Source organism: Excalfactoria chinensis, chromosome 8, assembly GCF_039878825.1.
Source record: "Excalfactoria chinensis isolate bCotChi1 chromosome 8, bCotChi1.hap2, whole genome shotgun sequence".
NCBI lineage: Eukaryota > Metazoa > Chordata > Aves > Galliformes > Phasianidae > Excalfactoria > Excalfactoria chinensis.
Genome location: NC_092832.1, coordinates 25,870,726 through 25,892,449, shown reverse-complemented (window position 1 = coordinate 25,892,449; position 21,724 = coordinate 25,870,726). Strand labels below are relative to the sequence as shown.

At 48.9% G+C, this 21,724-nt stretch overlaps 1 protein-coding gene across 15 annotated transcripts in view; it reads left to right on the top strand.

Annotated features, from left to right (window-relative positions):
- The first annotated feature begins 4,500 nt into the window (after positions 1-4,500).
- Positions 4,501-21,724, top strand: part of DOCK7 (dedicator of cytokinesis 7) — an 84,954-nt gene continuing 67,730 nt past the window's right edge. For all 15 annotated transcript variants that reach the window (XM_072342683.1, XM_072342681.1, XM_072342680.1 and 12 more), the window contains exons 1-2: positions 4,501-4,627; positions 9,918-10,023. In XM_072342683.1, coding sequence (XP_072198784.1) covers positions 4,590-4,627; positions 9,918-10,023 — 144 coding nt within the window. In that variant the 5' untranslated portion in view covers positions 4,501-4,589. The remainder of the gene's footprint in view (positions 4,628-9,917; positions 10,024-21,724) is intronic.

Sequence of the window (21,724 nt, the reverse complement as noted above, 5' to 3'; positions counted from 1 at the left end):
CTCGGTAGCTCACATGGCTTGGATTTGGGTAAATATTGAACAAAGAATTATTCAGTGGATCAAATGAAATGACTATTCCCTTGCCTGAAATTAGTTGCCTGCACCTTCCTGCTCTGAAATTTAATAAGCGTGCCCTGATTTGATAGGCCACACAATGTGCCATCTGGATATACACTGTAAATCCCTCAGGCAATCAGGTTATGAGAATGAAGATATTTATTTTCTGCTTTTTGCATCAGTCGGATCGTGCAAAACAAAGCTTTGATTGCAAAATAATTCCACAGGCAACCATAAATAACTACCTGTAAAGAGAGTTTCCTTCACCTTGACTAATTCCTTCTCCGTAGGAAAGATTTGCAGAAGGAATGGGAGAGAACATACTGCATTCAATAGAACTCTATCAAACATCACGTAGTTTACACTTGCAATGTTTTAATGCCATAAAGGCCACGCAAACCATCTATTTGTGCTAAATTAGTACGCTGTGAGTAATGAAGTATTTTAAAGCTGTGATTATGGAAGACGTCATTTGTCTTTCCTTTCTTAGTAGGTAAGCGAAGCAGGTAACACAAAGAGGCAGCATTAAAAAGACGAAGAGATAGAGAAGATGCTCTCTGCCTTATGGATCTCTGGGATACCATGGTAACACAACTTCTGTGCGCTGCAGAATGGTAAGGTAGCACCAAAGTGCTGGGCAGTCAGGGGGGTGAAGATGCTCCTGTATCTGCAGCCAGTCTGCCAGTTCACCTCTGGGATCTGAGCATCCATCAGTAACATGCAATATGTTTAGAAACGGCCGTCTGTGTGTTTTGTAAACAGTGCAGGCCTTAGGTCAAGCAGCTGGGAAGAAGAGAATTCCTCATCGTTTATTTTTAGGTTAATTTCCTAGGGAAGTAAGCCATTTCTGATCCATTTCCCATTGGAAAGTTTGAAGACAACTCTGCAGTTCAATCAGGCTTGTAGAGCCTTGAAGGTACCACATACCTCCAGTTTTTGTGGAGTAGCTGCTTAAGTAGAAAGGGACACTGTGATGGGATGAAGGGAGAACGCTGCAATCCATGCCGTGTTAATTCTGCTGCTCTCAGAACTGCTTGTTAGAATATTTGACTCTAAGGTTACTGCCACTCATTTAAGAGCAGAAAACCTCAGACCTGCTTGTAACAGGGTTGCTTGTGCTTAGCTACACTGCTGGCAATAGAATTCAGTCCCCTGAGCTGCAGCGTATCTCTCTTGCTGTGTGCAGCTCTTGTGATCTTGATGGCAGCAAGGAAGGCCACTGTTCCCTTTAAAACTGATCTTGAAACACTGCACACAGGGCACCTCGGCTCCATTAACTTTTGCTATGCCTGACTTGAGCTGTCTGTAAAAGAAATAGCACAGATGTGAGGAATGTGAGGAAGGCTGCAGGCACTCCAACAGCGCTCACTCCTATACTCTAATCCTTAGTTTCCCATTCACCCAGTAGAATCTGGGCACTGGGCAAATGAGGCTGCTCTTTCTTGCACCGAGAACACCAACATCTTCACTCTTGCCACATGCCTTGAAGTGACAATCACGTGTGCACAGTTTGTTCACGTGTAGTTCCTTCACTTCAAAGAAATGACTTTCAAGAGAGAGGCAGAGATTTGGCCCTTAATCAATTTAACCCGTTTCACGATGCTGCCGGTAGGTGGCTCTGTGAATTTACAGACCCGTGTTTACTTCTTTGTTTATTGACTTCTGCTGGACACGTTTGTGGTGGAAAATGTTTCCAGTGTTTTTGCTTTGAGGAAGTTTACGTAAGAAGCACAAGGAAGCGCTGGCTGAGTAAATGGGCTGCTAACAAACACGGGGTCGGTTCTCCTTTTGCAAAATGTTTTGCAGCTGCAGCACAGAAGATTTTCCTTGTGCAGTTCAGGGGTTATCAGACTCAGTTACACCAACATGCATTGACCATATTTCAGTATAACCACGTACAACTTGTTCTCAATTAGCAGACAAACACAATTCAGCCACTTATTTTAAAGGATGCATGTGGTGCATGGGATACTCAGGAATGCTCCTAACTGACAGCAGTGCTGCTTCATTCATTCTTCATTCACAGCTCTTCAGCGTGAGGCAGAGAAGGGAGATGTTTCACAGGCACACGTGTGTTGTGGAGCACCTTGTCTGTGCTATGAGCTCTAGACAGGTGGTTGCTCAGCCCCAGCACAGCTCACAGATGTAAACTCAGCTGTTTGTTCTTGCATTTCACAAGGTTTATTAGAGAAGAGTAAATGGTGACTCTCAACACGGCAGTCCGTATGATGATAACATGCTGGGGTCCTCCTGAGCCTCCTTCTGCTCCAGGTAAAGTGTGCCACACAACAGTCGCTTTTGAATCAGAAGCTGCTTGTTTCAGACTGAAATTGCACAACACGGGTTGGTCACACTCCTCTCTTTATGAAGCGTGAGTTTGTTTCTTCAGACAAAGCGTTTCCTCCTATCAGTTATCTTCAATGCAGATGAGCAAACAGAGGCAGAAAGGTTACGTGACTCAGCGCCCGTCAGCGGCAGCACTCACAATAATGCAGACATGCCTTCTGTGACAGCGCCACTCACACTGATTTGTCACTGATTTACAGTCAGGATTTGTTGTCACCATGAATTTTGGTGTCTGGCATTGTTGAAAGATTGTGAAATACTCCCATTTGTTCCCCTTCATATTTCTTTTCCCTTGATCTCTCTTGGTTAATACTCCATACACTGCCACCTTCGGATTCAATCTGTCGGAGCTCTTGGGTGTCTTTACAAGGGTCAGTCTCTGATCTCTTAGTATTTAAAGTCATCCGCACCAACTTTGTGGGCTGTTGCTGGGCTGTTAGAAGGTGATTAACAAATCTTCACCATGAGGGTGAAGTAGCAACTTCCGACCCAAGCCATTCTGTGATTCTATGATTGTAAGTGGGATCCCATCCCTCGCCCTATTTTAGCACGTAGCAAATTGTACAAGGGCCCTTTGCTGAGCAGGAGACGCTGTTGCCATAATTCAGAGCTTGACTGCTCTCAGTTACTCTGCTCTTCCAGCAGGGCTGCTGCCTCTTTGGCAAGGGTGGCAGGGCAGGACGTGTGTCCCCACCTCAGCCAGCAGTTCAGAGCTCTGCTATTTGTGCCGAGTTGACTTCCCTTCCTTGCAGTTTCAGATGTCAGAGCACATCTGTGTCTCACCCACTGCCCTTCTGCCGCTCGCTTCCAGCACTGAGGTGTCTGTGCTGCTGTCTGCTGCAGCTCGTCTGGCCAAGCTTCAGCTCAGGAGCAGGCGGTGCAAGGCAGGGCACTGACGGACAAGTGATGGTGACCTCTGACAGCCCACACTGACAGCCAGCTGTAGGAAGCTTTAAATAAGGGATATGTGGCTCTGGGGGATGATCCTGAGCCAACTTTGCGTGCGCTGCCAACAAAACAAGTTCTTATGTCAGGGGTAGTAACCAATGAGAGAACAAATCCAGGGGGTCTCTTCATCAACCACAGGCGCTGTGTCTGATGGCAGGGGCTGGGGCTGGGCTGCTCGGTGGCACCTCCTGGCAGCGACAAGAACGTTCCTTTCCAGAAACGTGGGATTCTCAGTTTCAGTGCAGAAGAGTCGGGCAGCATCTTTCTGCCTTCAAGCAGAACTAAACGAGTCCTCCTCACCTTGACTGATGGCTCTTTGGAATGCAAATATTTCTGGTGGTTCTGCATGTAAAGGATGGACAAAAACTCAGATGTAAGAAGGTGAATGAATGGCTGACCTGCTTATCCTGCCCACAGATTCAGGCAGATTCAGGGCCTGACATTCCCCGTGTGAACACATACAAACAGGAGAGCAGAGCAATGCCGCCCAGCTGGAAACCGATGGCTTCTGCTGCAGGAAGAAGCGTTGCTGCAGCGTGCTGGAGGCGTTCACACAGTGCATCACACAGTGCAACACACAATGCATCACACAGTGCAGCACACAGTGCACACAGATGGCATCGGGCCCATTAACACTTGCTACTTTTGGACCCTTCCGGGATTGCTATTAATAATGCTCTGCTTTAGATTAATGCACGGCACGCGTGGGCTCAGCGCTGCCTTTGGTTCATCTGTGAGGATGCGGCCTGGATTCGGTCTTTGCTTCTGAAGCGCCGCAGTAGCGCTGCACGGGCAGCACGGCCTCGGGACGGAGCGAGGGGAGTCACGTCACGCTGCTCTTCGAGGCACAGCGGCGGGACGCGGGGCTTTGGGGCCGAACTTGGTGCCGTTCGCCGGCCTCCCTTTGTGCCCCACAACCAAACCCTCCGTTCTGAAGGACAGCGAGGCATCACCGCGCTCAGCCTTCAAACGGCGACGGCGGCTCGGCCCCGGCGGGGAAGGGGCCGGCCCTGGGGCTGCGGGACCACGGGCACCGAGCGGCGGCCGCGCCCGCGCGGGGACAATGCGTCCTGCGAGCGCCGTATGTCTGCGAGCAGCGGCGCCGCGCCGCCAGCAGGGGGAGCAGCGGGCGGGCACCGCCAGCGCCGGGGGGGGAGCTGGGCCGGCAGCGCCGCGCGGGTGCGCGCCTTCGCCGAGCATTACGGCGCCCGTTCCCGGCTCCCAGCGCCGAGCGAGCCATGGCCGAGCGCCGCGCCTTCGCGCAGAAGATCAGCAGGTAGCGGAGGGGAGCGGGGCCGGCGGGGGGGACCGCCGCGCTGCGCCGCGCCCCTCGGGGTCGGCCCGGCGTTCCGGCCCCGGTGCCGCCGGCGGGGCCCGTCGGGGCAGGCGGGGCAGGGCCGGCTGCGGGGCCGCGCTGGGGGCCGCGGTTCCCCCGACAAAGGCGTGGGGGAGGCGGCGTGAGCGGCGGCGCTTCCCCGGGCGATAAACCGAACGGGGCGGTTGGAGAAGGGCCGCGGGGCCGCCGGAGCTCCTCCTGCCCGCACAATGGGCCCGGCCCGGCGCTACGGCCCTTTGTGTGCGCGGGGCGGGGGGCCTCGGGCTCCGCATCGCGGCGTTGTTTGTTTATCTGTTAACAAAGGGAGAGCTATAGAAAACCTCCCCGCTTCTTCCCGGCCCCCCTCGGGCTCCGATGGGCTTCGCCGTTCTGTTCGCGGCTCCCAGCGGGCACCTCCCCAGCCCCGGCCGGTGCGGCTGAGGGTAGGAGCGAAGGCTGGGTCGTGTCTGCGTGGTAAAGCGGCGGCTATGGGAGCTGCGCCTGAACCGACGGTGGAGAAGGGCCACCAGGAAGGGAAATGATGGCAAAGGCTGTGTCGGAGCTGGGGGCCGCGGTCCCACCGCGCGGGTGAAAACGTCGCTCCTCTCAGTGCTCTCCCAGGGCACAGTGTGTCTGGAATGGAGAGCGCTGGCTGTGCTGCCACGCTGTTACCAGGTTGTTGGCTGTAGTCATAGAAATCGTCACACGAGGGACAGATAGCAGGAGTGGGACCGAAGGAGCTCAGCAGCACGGCAGGACGTTCCATAAGATGGCCCTGGGATGGGTCAGTGCTGCTGGTGCACCTTCGGCCTCTGCCAGCTCGGCACGGTCAGCCCAGCAGGCAGATTCACTGCGGTGGTTTTAGTATTCATTCCACAGGGCGCTACAGCACGGGTTGCAGCTGTGCCATCTTTGAGTACCTTTTGGTCTAATGCACGCAGTGTGTTTTCATACCAACCCAATGGTGGCAATGCATGCAAGTAGAGGAGGACTTTTCAGTGTGCCAGTTTCATTTGTGGGGTTGGATGTTCTTGCAGATGGTGCTTGCTGAAGGGCTGGGTAGTGAGCAGTGACATCAGCTCCTCCTCAAACAGAGCTGTTGTGTGTTAGGCTGGATGGTATGAAAGATTCCTCTCTGGAAGAGCAGTCGGGCACCAGCTTATTTACATGACTGCTGCGTTTCTGTCTGGGATTTCCCATGTTGGAGCTTTGCCTTCAGGTTTGTAGTTCATGGGCAGCACATCCAGCATGTGTGAACCAAAGACCCATGGGCAGAGATGTGTACCCGGAGATGCTCGCATGGAGCTGTAGCCCATCTCACACCAACACAGAATATGCTGCTCTGCAACTCAGGTTCAGAGGCTGAGAGATGTGGTCACAACAAGCAGCATCCGGAAGTCCCACAAGCTGTCTTGGTGGCTGCTGGAAGCCTTCCCCAGCTCCATTGTTTAAAGAAGAATAGATCCATCCCATATTCACACTCTGCCCTCCGGTTTGCTTGCTGGTGGAGGCACACATACCATTTGTCTTATTCACACACAGGAAGTGGCCGTACTGCTCTTGGTTTGGCCAATAGTGTGTAAGTCAATCGGGATGTAAATCCAACCTGTGAATGTGGATTTCCTTAAGGCTTACCTAGCAAAAAGATGGTAGAATTTTCTAAGCTGCTTATTGCAGTAGTGGGAGGAAGGAAAAAAAAACAACAAACAAACATGAAGATGTCTGTTCTTTTTCTTAGAAGAACCACGGATGTGGTCTTCCCAGCACTGATTTACTGTGCTTTGTTCAACCAATGTGGTGCACCTCAAGGGTAGGCACAGAGCCCCTGTGCCACGTGGAGTCTGTGTATTACTCCTGGAGTATTTAACTGCCTGTGTGGGCACTTCTCAGTGACCGCTGCAGCAGTTTCAGAAGACCCTTGCCTGCTCGGGGATGCCTTTCTGACCAGGTTATACTGCTCTGCTATTGGAAGGCTTCAAGCTGAAACAGATTTTAGCTTGAACTTTGGCCATCACGTGCATTTACTAATTCTTCTTGACCTTAGCAGAAGAAACTCTTGAGTTAAACTTACTGTAGTGTGGTAAACGATACCCAAAATTGTTAATTTTTAATTGAAAATACATGGTTAATTTTTCTATTTAACTTTGGAACGCACTTCTGCAGCATCATAACACAACATAATCGCTTGTATGCTGCTCATAGAATCGTTTGAGTTGGAAAAGAGCTTTAAAAGCCACCTGGTTCCACTCCCCTGCAGCAAACAGGGTCACCCACAGCTCCATAGCTGCTCAGAGCCCCATCCCTGACCTCAGGTGTCTGCAGGGTCAGGGCACCCATCATGTCTCTGGGCACCCTGTGCCAGTGCTTCACTGTTGCTTCTATCTCTGCATAAAAGAACAGTTGTGTTTCGGTTCTGTGCCTCTGTTCAGCCCATATGGTGCTTGGGGGACTAGAAGAGAGTTGGTAAAGGTGAGATCCATGCTGGCAGAGATAAACGCAGGTGTTTAGACCTCTCAGTAAAAGCCAAACAGGTGTCAATGGTACGTTATTGTTGGGGAACTGAACAGCCCGTTCACTCCCAGCAGGGGCTGAGCCGACAGTCCCAGTGCTGCATCTGCCTCCTCTGGGGCTCCTGCCATATTCTCGCCCCTTCACCTCTGGGCACTGCAGGTTTCCAGTTGAGGAGTCCCCATATTTTTTCAGGATATGACGTTGTTTAGCAGAGAAATGGGCTGTGGAGGCCCCAGGCCTTACCCGCTGCTTTCCTGCGTGTTTCAGCCTCACGCTCCCTGAGTGTGATTTTTACTGGTGGTAACGCTAAATTTGTGTTGGTGTTGGTTTGAAGCCTCTTTGCGTTGCCTGAACAACGTTCCAGGGAGGCTGACAAATGCCTTTACCCTGCCTGGGGGTAAACAGAGATGGTGTGAAGCCTGCACCCACCGAAAGCGATAGCAAAGCTGTCACTGGCTCCCACCAGCACCAGAAATGTGGTCACAGGATGATGTTCGGGGAGTTTCTTCTCGTGTTCTGATGCCTTCTGCATTGTCAAAGTGCCCTCACAGATGAATGGAAGTATTTCTAACCGAAGCTTTGGTGCAGCTTTTTCCTCTTCTCCAAAGTCATGCCGCCTGCCCCTGGATGTCCTGTGCTGGAGCCAGCAGTGCCTCGGGAGCTGATGGGAATCCCTGACTGCTCTCTGCAAGCAAGAAGAGAACGGCTCGTCCCTACAGCTCAGCTTACTTTGTCCAAGGCTTCCTTGTTTGTCCTCAGTGTGAGACCTGCCTTTGTTCTCTCCTGAAAGGTCCGGCCCTGCGGTGATTTTCACAGACAGGTATCTTGGCAGCTCAGCCCAGGAGTGACCCTTTCCACCTCAGCACTCAGAAGCTGTCAGAAGAGCACCCCAGGTAGCATTCCATGGCCTTTGCTGTTTTAATTGGCGGTAAAGAAGAAGGGAACACGTTGTTCATCTTCTGTGTTAAGAACCCGCGCTTATCCTGCAGCGGTTGGGATCAGGCTGAGTGTTTCCTGAGCAGGGGGTTGTAAATCAAACCCATTTCACTCAAAGGGAGGAAGTGGGACCTGAGGTTTTGCAGGAAGGCGGTGTGCAGGGCGTGCCTGCGCTGGGATCTTCCTTGGGCTCCTTGTCTGCTGTACCACGTACCCACTGACTCATGCCATGGAGCAAGCGTGGATGGAGCTGCCTGTTGGACGGGAGGAGCACACGTGGACAGCTGCTCTCAGCTGCAGCCCAAGACAGAAAACTAGCTGGTGCCATTTGGCTTTGGGAATTCCAGCCCAAGCCTTTGCTGTTGGTTGGTGCAGGTGCTTTGCTGTACCAGGCTGCCTTTCTCAAGATATGCTGAACATGGAGACCCACGTGTGACACACAGACAACGAGCAGTCAGGAGTAGCAGTTCTGTAATGAGTGTGAGGGTGAATCAAACGTTCGGCGGTACTCTCAAAATGGGGCAGGCTGTGGAAAAGAGACTTCCTCAAACTGTGTGGAAGAAGTCGGACGTGTCCTATGAAATGCATGCAAGAAAAACTGAGCATTTGTATGGAGGAACCAAAAACGGCAGCTCTCATTGCGTGGTGCTGAGTAGCTCGATGCTAAATTGGATTGTATTAAAGAAATAGGAGTAGAAACCCGTTGTTAAGCTCCGTTCTGGGCAAAGACTGTCAGTTCCATTTCTGCTGTTCCACCCCTAAGTGTTAATGCAGCATTTGGTGTAGATGGGCCGGGCTGTGTCCTGAGCCAGCTGTTCTGAGAGGGAGGAGAGTTCATAGCCTTGATTGACATAACCCAGCATAAAAAGGATACGAAGGTCCTTCCGAGGTCTCGGTGTGCCTTTCCTTGGGAAGAATTAGTATTTCCAGCGTGCTTCTTAAGTTAGAACCATAAAGGAACGGTTTTTCATTGAGGTAGCATCAGCCCCATAAAAGCAGAAATGTTTTTTTGTGTGTAATAAAGCAAGATGGAAGTGCAAACAAATGGTTTCATTCCGTTTGCAGCTCCGAGCGCTTAGAAAATGACCAGCTGTGTTTTGCTTTAGAAGCCAATTCCAAGGGGATTTTTTTTTTTCCCCTCTCCTTTGTCTTTTTCTTTCTGTGTAAGCCACACGCACACAACAATGGTTAAACCAGGGAAGGAGGTCAGAAGGGAAGCGGCTGGGAAAGATGCACTTTAAAGACAGAGATCCCGGGCTTCTTGAGGCCATGAGCTGCAATTAACTGGAAGGTTTGTCTAAGGGTCCCAGGTGACGTGGTGAATATAAGGTAGCTGTTAGAGAGGCAGGTTTTTGTTTGTCCTTCTAATTTTCAAGAGCTTTGATGGCTCCGCTGCCAAATGGATTTAGTTTTTTTTTCATTTGGGTTCCATTTTGAGATTTATTTCTTCTTTCTGGTTGTGTTTGGTGCGCTATATTTTCTAATTTAAGTTGGTTTTAGGGATCGTAGATTCTGGTGGGCATAGAAGTAATGTTTGGGGTTATCTTGTAGCATCAGAAGCACGATGCTTTCCAGCAGTGGATCCCAGTCAATATCCCTACTGAGTATTTGCAGCCTTGCTAGAATTTTGTGGTTCTTCAGGAGCTTAATATACGTGGTTTGTTCTCACCAGCCAGTGCCATTCCTGTTCCAACCAGCACGCTCAGAGCTTGGTTTGATTCCAGCAGCAGAGTGTAGCACATTGGATTTGTTGTGTTCACGGTAATTCTTTTGCAGAGATAACGTTGTCTGTGTCTTATTTCAGAACCGTGGCAGCTGAAGTCCGGAAGCAGATCTCAGGGCAGTATGGAGGGTCTCCCCAGCTTCTCAAAAACCTCAATATCGGAGGCAGCGTCTCTCATCACACAACCGTAAGTAGTGCTTGGAACATGGAAGAGGGGAGGAGGTGTGCGTGGTTATTCTCACTGTTGTTTGGGAAGAAACTGCAGTGCTTGTTCACTTAGCAGTCGGACTCCTGTGTTGGTCATTATGGGTCCTTTCCAACTTGAGGTACTCTGTGATTCTGCAGCACCGACACGTTGTTGACGTAACACTGAGGTACATAATTCTGTGCTAAAAGTGCTGATTTTGGAGGTATCTGTCCTGCGCATCAGTTGGTGGCTGGCAGTTTGTGTTCCTGCAGAAGCTTTGTGGGACACTGGGCCTCCCTTGACCAGCTCTTATTTGCTTTATCCCAGAGCAGGCTGGATGGGACATTGAATTCCACGTGCATGTCTGGGTTTCTCTGCAGAGAGCTCTTTGCATGCTCATGTTCTTTAGGTACAGTATTTTTGTCTTCTTTGACGTTCTTAAGAGCAGAACCACAGTCACAAAGCTCATCTGGTCCTCAGATGTGTTTTAAATATCACAGTGAAAGTTTGAATGTAATTATTCCTCAGGAATGTGTACTCATTTATGTGCTTACAGTCCACTTCTAAGAGCGGTTGAAATGTAGGCCAGATTTCCAGGAACACCCTCTCTGAAATCAGATTTTCTTGCACGAACTCTCAGTAACCTTCAAATGTAATTCAGCCCGGTCGTATCAATCTCATGAGTTCAACAGACTTTTTCAGGCTGGAGCTGTGTTTGGGAAGCGTTCCTTTGATCTGAGTTATTGCTCCGGGTCGTAGCAGTTTCTTTTGCAGCCGTCAACTTAGAAAACAAAAGCTGTAGAATCTTGCTTTCTTCAAACAGGGTTAGATTAGTTCTGGCAGTGCTGGAAATATGCCCTGAATTCGATAATCTGTACGCACGTTCTGAGTTTTCAGGAGTCCTCCTCTTGTTCTGCAGTAGCATCCTATGTGGTTTCATTGGTTCATACGCTTCTCCGATTCACATGCAGTGTGATAAAGCCTTTTGATGCCGAGCACATCCTTAGGGCTGGTTCCATCTCAGATGGGATCTCGAAGACTGTGTTGACCCCTAGCTTAAAAGAGTGATTAGCTGCAGGCTGAAAGTTCATCTCTAAGGAGATGTGGCTGTGCTGGAATTGCTGGGAACAGGCATTTGTGTTGTCTCCCTGTACATCAGCTGCGTAAGAATGGGGAGAGCAGAAGGCTGGTTTGGTCAGCTGTGTGCATGGCCTTACTGCTGAGTGAGCACGAAGGAGGGAGGGGTTATGAGAACAGCGTCTGCAGGGATGATGCCTTATTGTAGCAATCTCTGTAGAGGTGTGGGGTGATAATGCAAAACCTGGATGTGGCGGTTCTGCACCATCTTTAGCATCACCCAGTAGTTAGGTAGAGGGGAGGCAACCCTGTTATTAGTGGCACAGACTGGATGGAGCACTTAGGGTCGTGCCCCCACTTCCCTGCAGCAATGGATAACTGAGGACTGATGTCTGCTTTTGAAGGACTCTTTGAATGTCCATCCCTCAACTTTCTGTGCCTCACTTGTCTCAGTTGAGGAACAAGTTGGTTGCATTGCCTTTGTGCTTCCCATTGCTTTCACAAAGTAAGATCTCTTCTGTGTACCTTGCGAAGCTGTTCTTCAGCCAGGCATGTATTTGATAGCTATTTCTTGTTGGCTGTATCCCCTGTTGTCCATATGAATCATCTCTTCCACTTTTTGTTTGTACTTTGAGGATTTTTTTCGGTCTGCTGTCATAAAGAGCAGCTACAGGAAAGAAGGGGGCTGGCACTTCAGCAGTCTCTGTTGTGACCGAACAAGGGGAGATGGTTTTGAGCTTGAAGAGAGTGGATTTAGGTTAGGAATAAGGAGAAAGTCTTCTGCAGTGAGGCATGGGACAGGCTACCCAATGGTGCGGTGGATGTCCTTGCTCTGGAGACTTTCATGGTGAGGCTGGATCAGGCCCTGGGCAGCCTGACCTAGCTGTGCTGTCCCCGTGCATTGCAGGGCAGTTGGACTAGGTGACTTTCAGGGGTCCCTTCCAGCTCCAAGGATTCTATGATACGAAGCGTACATCCCCAAAGCTTCAGTCCTGTCAACCTGCATGTGCAATTTGTAACGCAGGATCAGATTTGTTGGGCACAGTATTGTCAGCTCTGTCTTTACTTCCTGTGTCTCATTATCCTATTGCTGCTATGTTTTTTTTTGTAGATCTGTGTGAGCATCTCTAAAGTCCTGGATAAGGTCATGCTAACTGGAAGCAAGCTCTGAGCCTTTCCCATCCAAAGGCATTGCGTGATGCTTGATGTGATTAGCTGCTAGTTTGTCATCCTAAATTCTGTGCTGAGCAGAGATGCTTTCAGAAGAGTGACTAACGTGGAGTGATGTTTTATAGGAGATAGTCTGTGTGTTTAGGCAAGTCATGAGTCTGTCCTGAGGCTGCATCATATGGCAGAGGTTTGCTTGTAAGGAATTTTGGGTTAGATTTTCTCCCTTAAGCATCCCTCAGAATCTGCTGTTCCTGTCTGTTCTGTTTGGTAACAGAGGGGAAACACGACTCCGTTCAGTTGGAATAGCTGTTTGCTGTGGGGAAGTTCAAAAGTTTACCTGTCATAATAAGATTATGGTGCAGAAATAGAAGGCCCTGGCTCTGCCTGGCAGTGCTGTGTAGCCGTGCTGGTGTGAAAGCCTGGTGTGGGTTCCTGGTGGGAGTTTACATATTTTCCTAATTCTCTGATTAAGTTTCATCTCTCCACAACGGCAGCAAGCTGGACTGCTGAGAGTGCAGCATGGACCTGGAGGACGTCTGATAAAGCACCCCTCTATGCAGTGCTCCTCACACTGTATTTACACGGCTAGTTGGGATCCGGAGGAAGTCACAGCACTGATACTTCTGTTGTCTGCTGCCAGCAGCAGCTGCTTCTGGGAACTCCTCTGTGAGTCTCATGATCTCTGGTCTGATGTAGGCATCTTTTAGCAGAAATGTAGGCTTTTGTGAAACAGCAGCCTCAGTGCTGAGCCTTTGCTTCTCAGTGGCTGAAGCTGGGGCAGGAACTTCTTGCACTTGACACATTTGCATGTGGTTGAACCCAAGAGAAGTGCAAAAGCTGTCAGCTGAAGTTTAGCAAGTCTCTTCCCTTCTGCTTCATGAACAACAGCCAAAATGCTGCCAGAGCTGTTTCTAATTCTGTATCTGGTGGTGCTGGGGAGGGAGAAGGCACTGCTTTCAACTGGCTGTACAAGTGCCTGTGGTTTATTATTGTCAACTTCCGCCCTTCTGCCACTTCAGGAGCAGCTGATTTTAATGCTGTGTTCCTCAAACCACAAATGCAGGCCCAAAGCCATCAGAGGCCTTTCCTGTGCACCCTGTTGTGCTGGATGGCTCTCCTCACACCGTGCGGCCTTTGTAACACAGAGCTTTTATTTTTGAAATCCAGGACAGAAGGCACTGATGGTTTGTTGCTGAGAAAAAGGAGCCTCATCAGATAAGGGAGCTACATTTGCAAGTCTCTCTAAATCCAATGGTAAATAGAGTGTATGTTTGCACCTTGCCTTTGGGTTTGGGCCCGGACACCACGGGCTGTGCCCTCATCTTTGTGCATCAAGGGGTTTGGTGCTCCCTGGTGGGAACCTGCACTTCTGCTCCCCCTGAACAGCTGCTTCAGAGTGACCAGTGCGGTTGAATTCTCTTGTCATGCAGAGGGTGGTGACGCACTGGAACAGGTTGCCCAAGGAGGCTGTGGGTGCCCCATCCCTGCAGGCATTCAAGGCCAGGCTGGATGTGGCTCTGGGCAGCCTGGGCTGCTGGTTGGTGACCCTGCACACAGCAGGGGGTTGAATGGAGATGATCATTGCGGTCCCTTTCAACCCAGGCCATTCTATGATCCTCTGAAAACAGAGAGCTGTCACTTCCTAACAGAGAATACCCAGCAGCATGGGGCATTTACTTTGCTTATTTGATGATCTGGACTGTTTACTATACTCTATTATAATGCCTTGTGACTAACCACTTTCTTTTCTATTTGAGTTTGTTTTTTTTTCTGTTGAGCATCTCCTCGTGCTATGGTGCTCATTAACTGTCTGCTGACCCTGTAATTGCTGCCAACCACTGTGGTGTGGCAGAGCATTGCAATAGTTGTACCTGGATGAAGCCGGGCTGTTGGGCAGCACAGGGATTGCCATTAGTGCTGCTGAAGTGACTCAGAGGTTTCTCTGCAGCCTGATGGGCTCAACAGGAAGCCAGCAAAACCAGCCATGCACATTTGGCTTCAGACGACCAGAGTTCAGGTTTGGATTGTTCTTTTTCCTCATGTTTGTGGGCCTTATTGAGAGCAGACGATGCTACTGAAGGACAGTACTGCATAGCTGAACGCTGCTATGAGGAGGAGCACTGTTATCAGAGGTGAGAATTAGTTTGGAAATGAAAGGGTGCGGATTCTTGGACATGATGTGATCTGACCACATCTGCTTTCAGTGCTCCATTTTCTTCATGTAAAATGAAGGTGCTGACATTTATGTATCTGTAAAGCACCACCAGCTTTATGGGCATTATGAGGGCTAATTGAAGCTTTGTCTTGGATTTATTGGATGTCACGCTTTGGTTCTTTGTGTTCAGAGATAGGATCTAATTATTAAATAAGAGAATATAGGTTCCTTTATGTATTTCCACTGTTTATTTTAGCATCACTTAAAAGAAGAAGAAAAGATAATTTATGCAAATGAATGGAAAACACTGCAAGGGAGAACCTGACAATGAAAATGTAGGATAGAAAAGGGCGTTTTGAAGTGTTCGGAGCCAAGTAATTTTATCACCAAAATTACTAAAATGAAAAGGAAAACGAGCCAAGTCTTAATGCTCTCTCAAAGCTGATTAAGGCTTAATAGTGAGTCCCATTATATGTATTTCCTGGAGGTTGTGCCCTGCCTGCCTGCATGGTCTGTCCTCATCAGCCAGGGGAGGATGGGAGAGGCATCCACATCCTCTTCCCCTCCTCCTCCCATCAGGGGCTGCTCACGGTTGACTTTGCTCTAGTGAGCTCAGAGTGTTATGTACCAGTTATGAGATCAGTAGAGCCCTGCTGCAGAGATCAAGCTTTTTATACGTGAAGTTGGTGGGTCTGCGAGTCACTGAATGGTCGATGAGTCTCATTTGTCTGCAATAATTTAAACAGTTTACATGTTATAAGATAACTGATCTTAACAAAACGCTGTTGTACCGAGTAAATTCCCTTACTTAACAGAAGCATTCCTGACAGGCCTGCTTACAGATCTAAAAATGCAGTTAAATGCAGGAATAAAACGCAGAAGCAAACTGAAGTTCCATGGGAATGCTGATAATACCCTCCATCTCAAAAGCGTTCTTAGTCTTGGATTCAAATCACCAGGGAATTTTTTCCTGTTCCTGTTGGTCTGCTTGCACAGCCCTTCCCACAGGAGCTGCCAGAGCCCCAGCAGGCATCACTGGGCTGAAGGCTGCTGCTTCATGTGCTGAGTTATGTACTTAATGAATGCTGTGGGTGAGTGGCCCGCTGGTAATTGAGATGTGACGGAGCCAGGTGCTCTCCATGCAGAAGCACATGCACGCTCATAGCTGCTGCAGCTCAGTTTGCGCAGCCTCTTTGCAAACCCCGAGGGTCAGGAGGGATCCATCTCTGCTGCTCTGATGTCTTGTTTCTGCCCAAAGGGGGAAGCTGTGATTTTTCTGATGGGGCTGATTTTTTGTTCTCTGTATCAGTGGAGAGCTTTGATGTTTTCTTTGTCTCGGTTTCGGCACTCTCGGTTTCAGTGTGGTTAATCAGAGGGTCTCCATCTCTTCAGATCGCTCTCAGCTCAGCACTCGCGTTTCCTATATCAAAGTCTTTCTGGTTTTGAAGTTTCTTGTGGTGTAATTACGTGACTGTGAGTCATCAAAGAGGATTCTTCTTACTCATCCTTGGAGGCACAACTTGTATCTTCCTACATCTCATAAGAAATTGCTTTAATATTCTCAGATAACAAATTAGTTTCTGATTAATAATTCCGTACCCAAGTGTCTCCTTGCATTAACAGCCAGTTATAACAGCAAATAACCTAGTTCTGTTTGTACGCAAAATCTCTCGTGGCTTTGTGAATGGGTGTTGTGTGCTGTACGTGTGTATGGATCTTGACATGCAACGACAGCTTCTTAGAATATGGCAGCCTTAGAATTGGATCCTGCGATGCCCGTTCTTGGAGCAAGCACTGAGGTGAGATAAAATAGCTGCATGTGGAGTCCTTTGTGTGACCCACCAGATGTGCTGACTCCTGCAGCTCTCTGCAATCCCGGCGTCCCTGTGAGGATGGCTGCCATGAGGACAAACCATCTGCCTTCCTGTTGCCTGCAGGGACGTGCCAGGGTGCCCTGCAGACCCAGCGATAGCTGGGAGAAGGCTGGGGCTCAGCTTTGAAATGCTAATCTGTTTCTTCTGTCCTTCCAAGATGTAGCCCAGGGAGGCAGTGGGTGGGAAGTTGGTATTAATTTAGAATTTGAAGCTTTAGCGCAATCTGTTACAGTTTTAGCACATTAGGAACTGTTTAATATTTAAGGGCGTATTGAAGTTAAGATGGAACTTTGTCCTACTTACAGAATTGGTGAGAAATACCACCTTGATTTTGAGAAAGCGCCTTGCTGCCAATTAAAACTAACAATCAGGATCCTCCCTAATCCTGCTGAGGAGGAGCTCTGCAAGGTTAACTTTTCAAGGTCCCTATGGTGGCTGCACAGGGAGGTTTACCTCCACACAGCCCTGTGGTCTTTGTCACCGTGATTTTCACAAGGCCCCGAGTTGTTCTGTGACCCTCAACAACAAACGCAAAGAGCGAGTCTCTGCCTTTGGGAATTAAGCATCTCATTTTAGGGAACGTAAACATTTAAAAAGCTGCTGTGATCCCTCATGGGAATCGGCATCTTGAGAGGGGAGGGAGGAGGAAATGAGAAGGAAGTGGCGATTCTCATGGCTGTGCTGATGTATGCTAGCAGGAAGCCTGCAGAATCCTAGCTGGGATCTGTGTTGCTACAGGCACGTGTCCCTCCAGAGCACTTGTGTGTGAGTTAGACAACAGATGTCCAGATAGATCTAGAAATATCGCCTCTGTACGGCTGCTTGTGAAGGGGCAGGGTAGATGAAAGCCCCTTAGGCAAAAGTGGGAATGCCTGTGGATGGCAGGGCGTGCAGCAGTGACGTACACTGGGTGTTCTCTGTGTTTAAAGTTGGTGTCTGTGAGATGGAGATAATCGTTGTCCCTTTTCCTGCCCTCTTTGCTGTTGTGATCCCTTCTTGGGTTTCTGTACGCTGCCCAGAACAACAGACCTTTATAGTTTAGATGCTAGTTTAGATTAATGAATCGCTTCATTAAGGAAGCAAACTGGAGCAGGAGGTTGTTCAGACAAGGGTGCGTAATGATGGGTAATGAAATGGTATCCTAATTAAATCCCTCTTTGGTCAGTTCTTAAGCCTGATGGAAAAGTGGATCTATGGAGGGCATCCCTGCTGCCTGTTCATAGCTGTGGTAGTGAGGCATCCCCGCTGTCCCTAGAATTGCCCTGTCCTGCACATTTCTGATTGCTCTGCTCCCTCCATAAGCAGCAGCTGCTGCCGACCCCATCCCTGATGGTTGTACAGAGCCAACACCACGGTGCATCTCTGCCCTTTGCTTTCTAGTTTTGCTTCCTTGATGGCATAGAACAGGCTGTGGGTGTTGCAGCGTGGTGCCCTGTGTGCAGCATTCCTCCCGCATCAGCCCTTTGCCCCTGCAGCTCATGGGTGAGAGTTTGTGCTGTCTCCACCAGGCTATAGCTTGTCCTTTAGCTGAGGTTCATGCCCCGATGCCAGATTTGTGCAGATGCTTCTTCTGTAACTGATGATGATGATACAGGTGCTCAGAAAAGGAAATAAATGGGAGGGAGAGACGTTTTGGCTAGTGGTGCACTAAAACTACAGCAAAATACTGTGTTTACTGTCTAGAAAAGGACAAAGTCGATAAGAAACGAAATTTTATTTTCAGGCTTTTAAGAGGATATAACAGTGAAGAATAACACAGCCTTAAAGAAGAAAGCTTGACTGTCCCTGCTTCAGGAGAGTTATAAACCTGTGAAATGGGGTTTTGTAATGCAATGTCTGAGAGCCATAACTGCAGCAGCACAGATGCACCTATGGAATACAAGCGTTAAAACAGTCTGTATAAGCCAAATCAATGAGGATGGCATCTTGGTTAAGCTGACTGAGTGTGGATCTATGGTCAGATTAAGGATGTACGTGGAATCATGACTTGCAATTGCAAACTTTGATTCGGGGTGATTGGCTTGTTGGATTTGTTGTGTGCTGTCAGTTACTGTTGTGCTGTACCTGGTGGTTATGTTGGTGAGGGAGCAGGCTGTGCCCCTCCTACTCATGCTGAGGGTCCTCTTTCTCCCTGTTAATTTCTGTCCCTTCAGAAGAGCCCTTGCTTAGTGAGGAGGCAGTGTCTGTCCCTGGGATCAAGGCTGAGCAGAAACTGTGGTGAGAAATTACCTGAAAGACCGTCCAAAAATGGATCTTCAATTACAGGTTGTACAAAATTGACAGGTGTTTTCTCTAAGAGCGGTAATCACGATGCTGGGAGTGGGCTTTCCTTCTTGTGCATTCACTGTTAGTTGAAACCATCCCCTGGTCTGAGCTGGGGAGATGGTCAGAGCCTCTGCACGCCTTCAGTTTCTGGAGGGCCTTACTAATGGCTCTGAAGATACCTCATCAGCAATTCCCTAAGGGCAGAGTGTTCCCCTCCTGGGTTCCATTAGTGGGTTGGTAGGCGGACTGCACATTTGCAGATGCTTGACTGAGATTGTCCCCATGCAACTGGAGGCCCAAAGATAAAAAACAACCTCCATTCTTGGAGGAAGCTGCCAGCATGAGTGGAAAAGGCATTTCCTGGCAGCAGTGGGAAGGCTGTGTGCCTCCAGCAGGATGCTGCTCTCTCTGCCCCATCACAGTGCTGTGGAAGAGGACAGCGTTACAACTCTTCAGATGTTCCCTACATTTCTGCAGCAGAGATTTCTCAACCTCCCCACGTGCAGCTGACGGTGGGATGTGCTGTTGTTGGAGATCAGCTGTGAGTCAGGATGATGCACAAGGTTAAGGACCAAAGTCCTATGAGCTAAGAAGTATCACAGTCCTACAGGCTGTGGCAGTTGGCTGCTGAGCACCTTGTTGTTTTTCTGGATGCTGTGTGGAGGCAGGTAGGGGCTGGGGATGGGATAAAACAGGTTCTGCTCCTCTGTCAGTGACAAGGCCAGGGTGGTAAGATTGGATAACCCGTTCTTCATCTGAACCTATTTGATTCCTTCAGTGCGTGCTGGATCTGATGGATTTGTTGGAAGATTTCAGGTGGCTGAGGCTTTGGCCAGGCTGCCGATACAAAAGTAGCCCCTTGTGTGCTGGTTTTGTCCTTGGTCTCATCTGGGGCTCCAGAGGGATGCAGGAGTGTGAAACTGGAGGGGAGAGGTGGCTCAGCTCAAAGGCTGTGATGCCATTTGGGTTCGCTTGCCTTTTGGTGCACCTCTTTGTCCCTATTTCCTCCTCTTTCATCACTTCTGCCCCCACAAATATCTAAGGCTTAAAATAATGTGCTTGCCTTTTATCTGCCAATAGTCTGATGCGAAGTAGTTCCTCTTCATAGCCATGAATTTATGTTTGGCCTGTTTACTCAGGTGTTAGACAGTATTTCTGGCTGCACAGATGGCGAGTCTAATACAGGCTTCTAGGTTTGACTTTTATGTTTGTTTACATCTTCATGGTACGGTAGTTATCCGAAGAGACAAACTGGAAAATTGGGAAGCTTTAACCTTGGGCCAAATGCTGAGGTGTGCGAAGGGCTCGGAGGTGCTCAGATGGGGCCTGGGCTGCACAGCCCCACTGCACTGCTGTGTCAATCACTGTTATCAAACACTTCATCATGCTGTGGTTGGGCAAGTGAGATTTGAGATGTGAAGTGCTGGGAGGTGGGAATGGTGGTGCGGCTGTGGCAGGCCCTGCTCAGTCCTGCGTGCTCCCATTTGCCTCAATACAGCAGCTGTCCTGAAAAAAGCCTGGACTTCTAGCAGTTCCTCAACAGTGCACTGCGACACTGCGCTGTGAGTTTTGTCACTCCTCCAGTGCCAAGCACAGCTGGTCTATCTGTGTATGAAAAGCAAATAGTGTGAGGTGATAACGCGTTGGCTGCAGCGCAGGAAGGAGCAGTAGTGACATGGTGACATGGGCCTGCTCTGAGTTTTGCTGTGGCAAAAGCAGTTAATGGTTCCGTTTTTTCAAGTTCTGCTAATCCCACAGCTCCACTTCATTTCCAAGTGAGGGATTTGAAGGGGGAAAAAATCATAGAATGGCCTGGGTTGAAAAGGGCTGCAATGATCATCTCATTTCCACCCCCTGCTGTGTGCAGGGTTGCCAACTAGCAGACCAGGTTGCCCAGAGCCACATCCAGCCTGGCCTTGAATGCCTGCAGGGATGGGGCATCCACAAAAATGTTGGAGTTAAATACATGAAATTAATCTGTGCTTTTTACATAAGTTGCAGAGCTTCATACTGAGTTTCTGGACACGTTTTGTTCTATTTCTTTGTGTGGGTCAGATTCTTGGCTGGCATGTAGTCATCCAGGCTAACTCACCTGGCTTTACTGGCGCTGTGCCGTCTTCCTGCTGAAGGTTTGGCCTTCTGCTTTTGAAGAAAGCTGCAGTATTCATTGAGGTTGGCTGTGGCAAGAGTGATTCTTTTAGTGCCGCTGTGCCAACCAGGTCTTTGCCTTGAATAAAAAGTCGGTTCATTTCAGAACTTTTTGACAGCCTAAGTTTAAAAAGCAGACCTTTTGGGTTGGGATAACAGGGCTTTAGAGAAACATGCTTAACATTGGAGTACTGAGTGTTCCAATAAAAGATAACTTCCTGGTCCCACAGAAGTCATCTGGGTGACTGGAAAGAGCAGCAGGAGAAAAACTGCTGAATTTTAATGTGCTTTTGTGACTCATGTGAAGCCTCCCCAGGATGTGCTGGGGAACTCTAGGAAACGTGTCAGATGCTGCAGCATTGGGTTCCTCAAATTGTGTTTTTGATGTTTCATTTTCTTAATGCCTGTTTATGTGCAGCCTCATAATATGGTGATCTCATAGCAGAATATATATGTACTTATATATATATATGTATACATATGTTATGCAGTTATGCAGTTACACAGTTATGCAGTGTCTAGCTTATACCTGTAAAAGGGAGGGCCTTTTTAGCTCACTTCTTTGCATTATGGTGAGAGCAGTGCTTCCAGTGAAACCTACTGCTCCTCTGCAGGGGCGGCTGTTCACTTGTTCCTTCTGCTTTATGGAAAGCTTTGTGCCCTCAAAAGATGCTTTTTAAGGAACTGTATTGCTTGGAGCAGAGTCTCTTTGGGTGTGGGCTATTTAATGTAGGCCCCAAAGGTCCCCAGTATCAGGAGAGGAGATGGTTCAATGAGCAGAGAAACGTTATGTTTTGTGTTCCCTGGAAAAGTCACTTAATGTGAAATAGCTTTAGTCTTCAGGGCTCTGTGACTCCATGAGCTGCTGGGAAGTCGGCCCATGCTTTAAATTCCTGTCCTCAGGCTGTGCTGAAGCATGAGAGGGGTTTGGTTTCTTTGCATCTTGAATCAGGATGAAGGTCCCTTTTGTGATCAGACCAGCAGCTGAAAAAAAAAAAAAGTAAATCTAAAT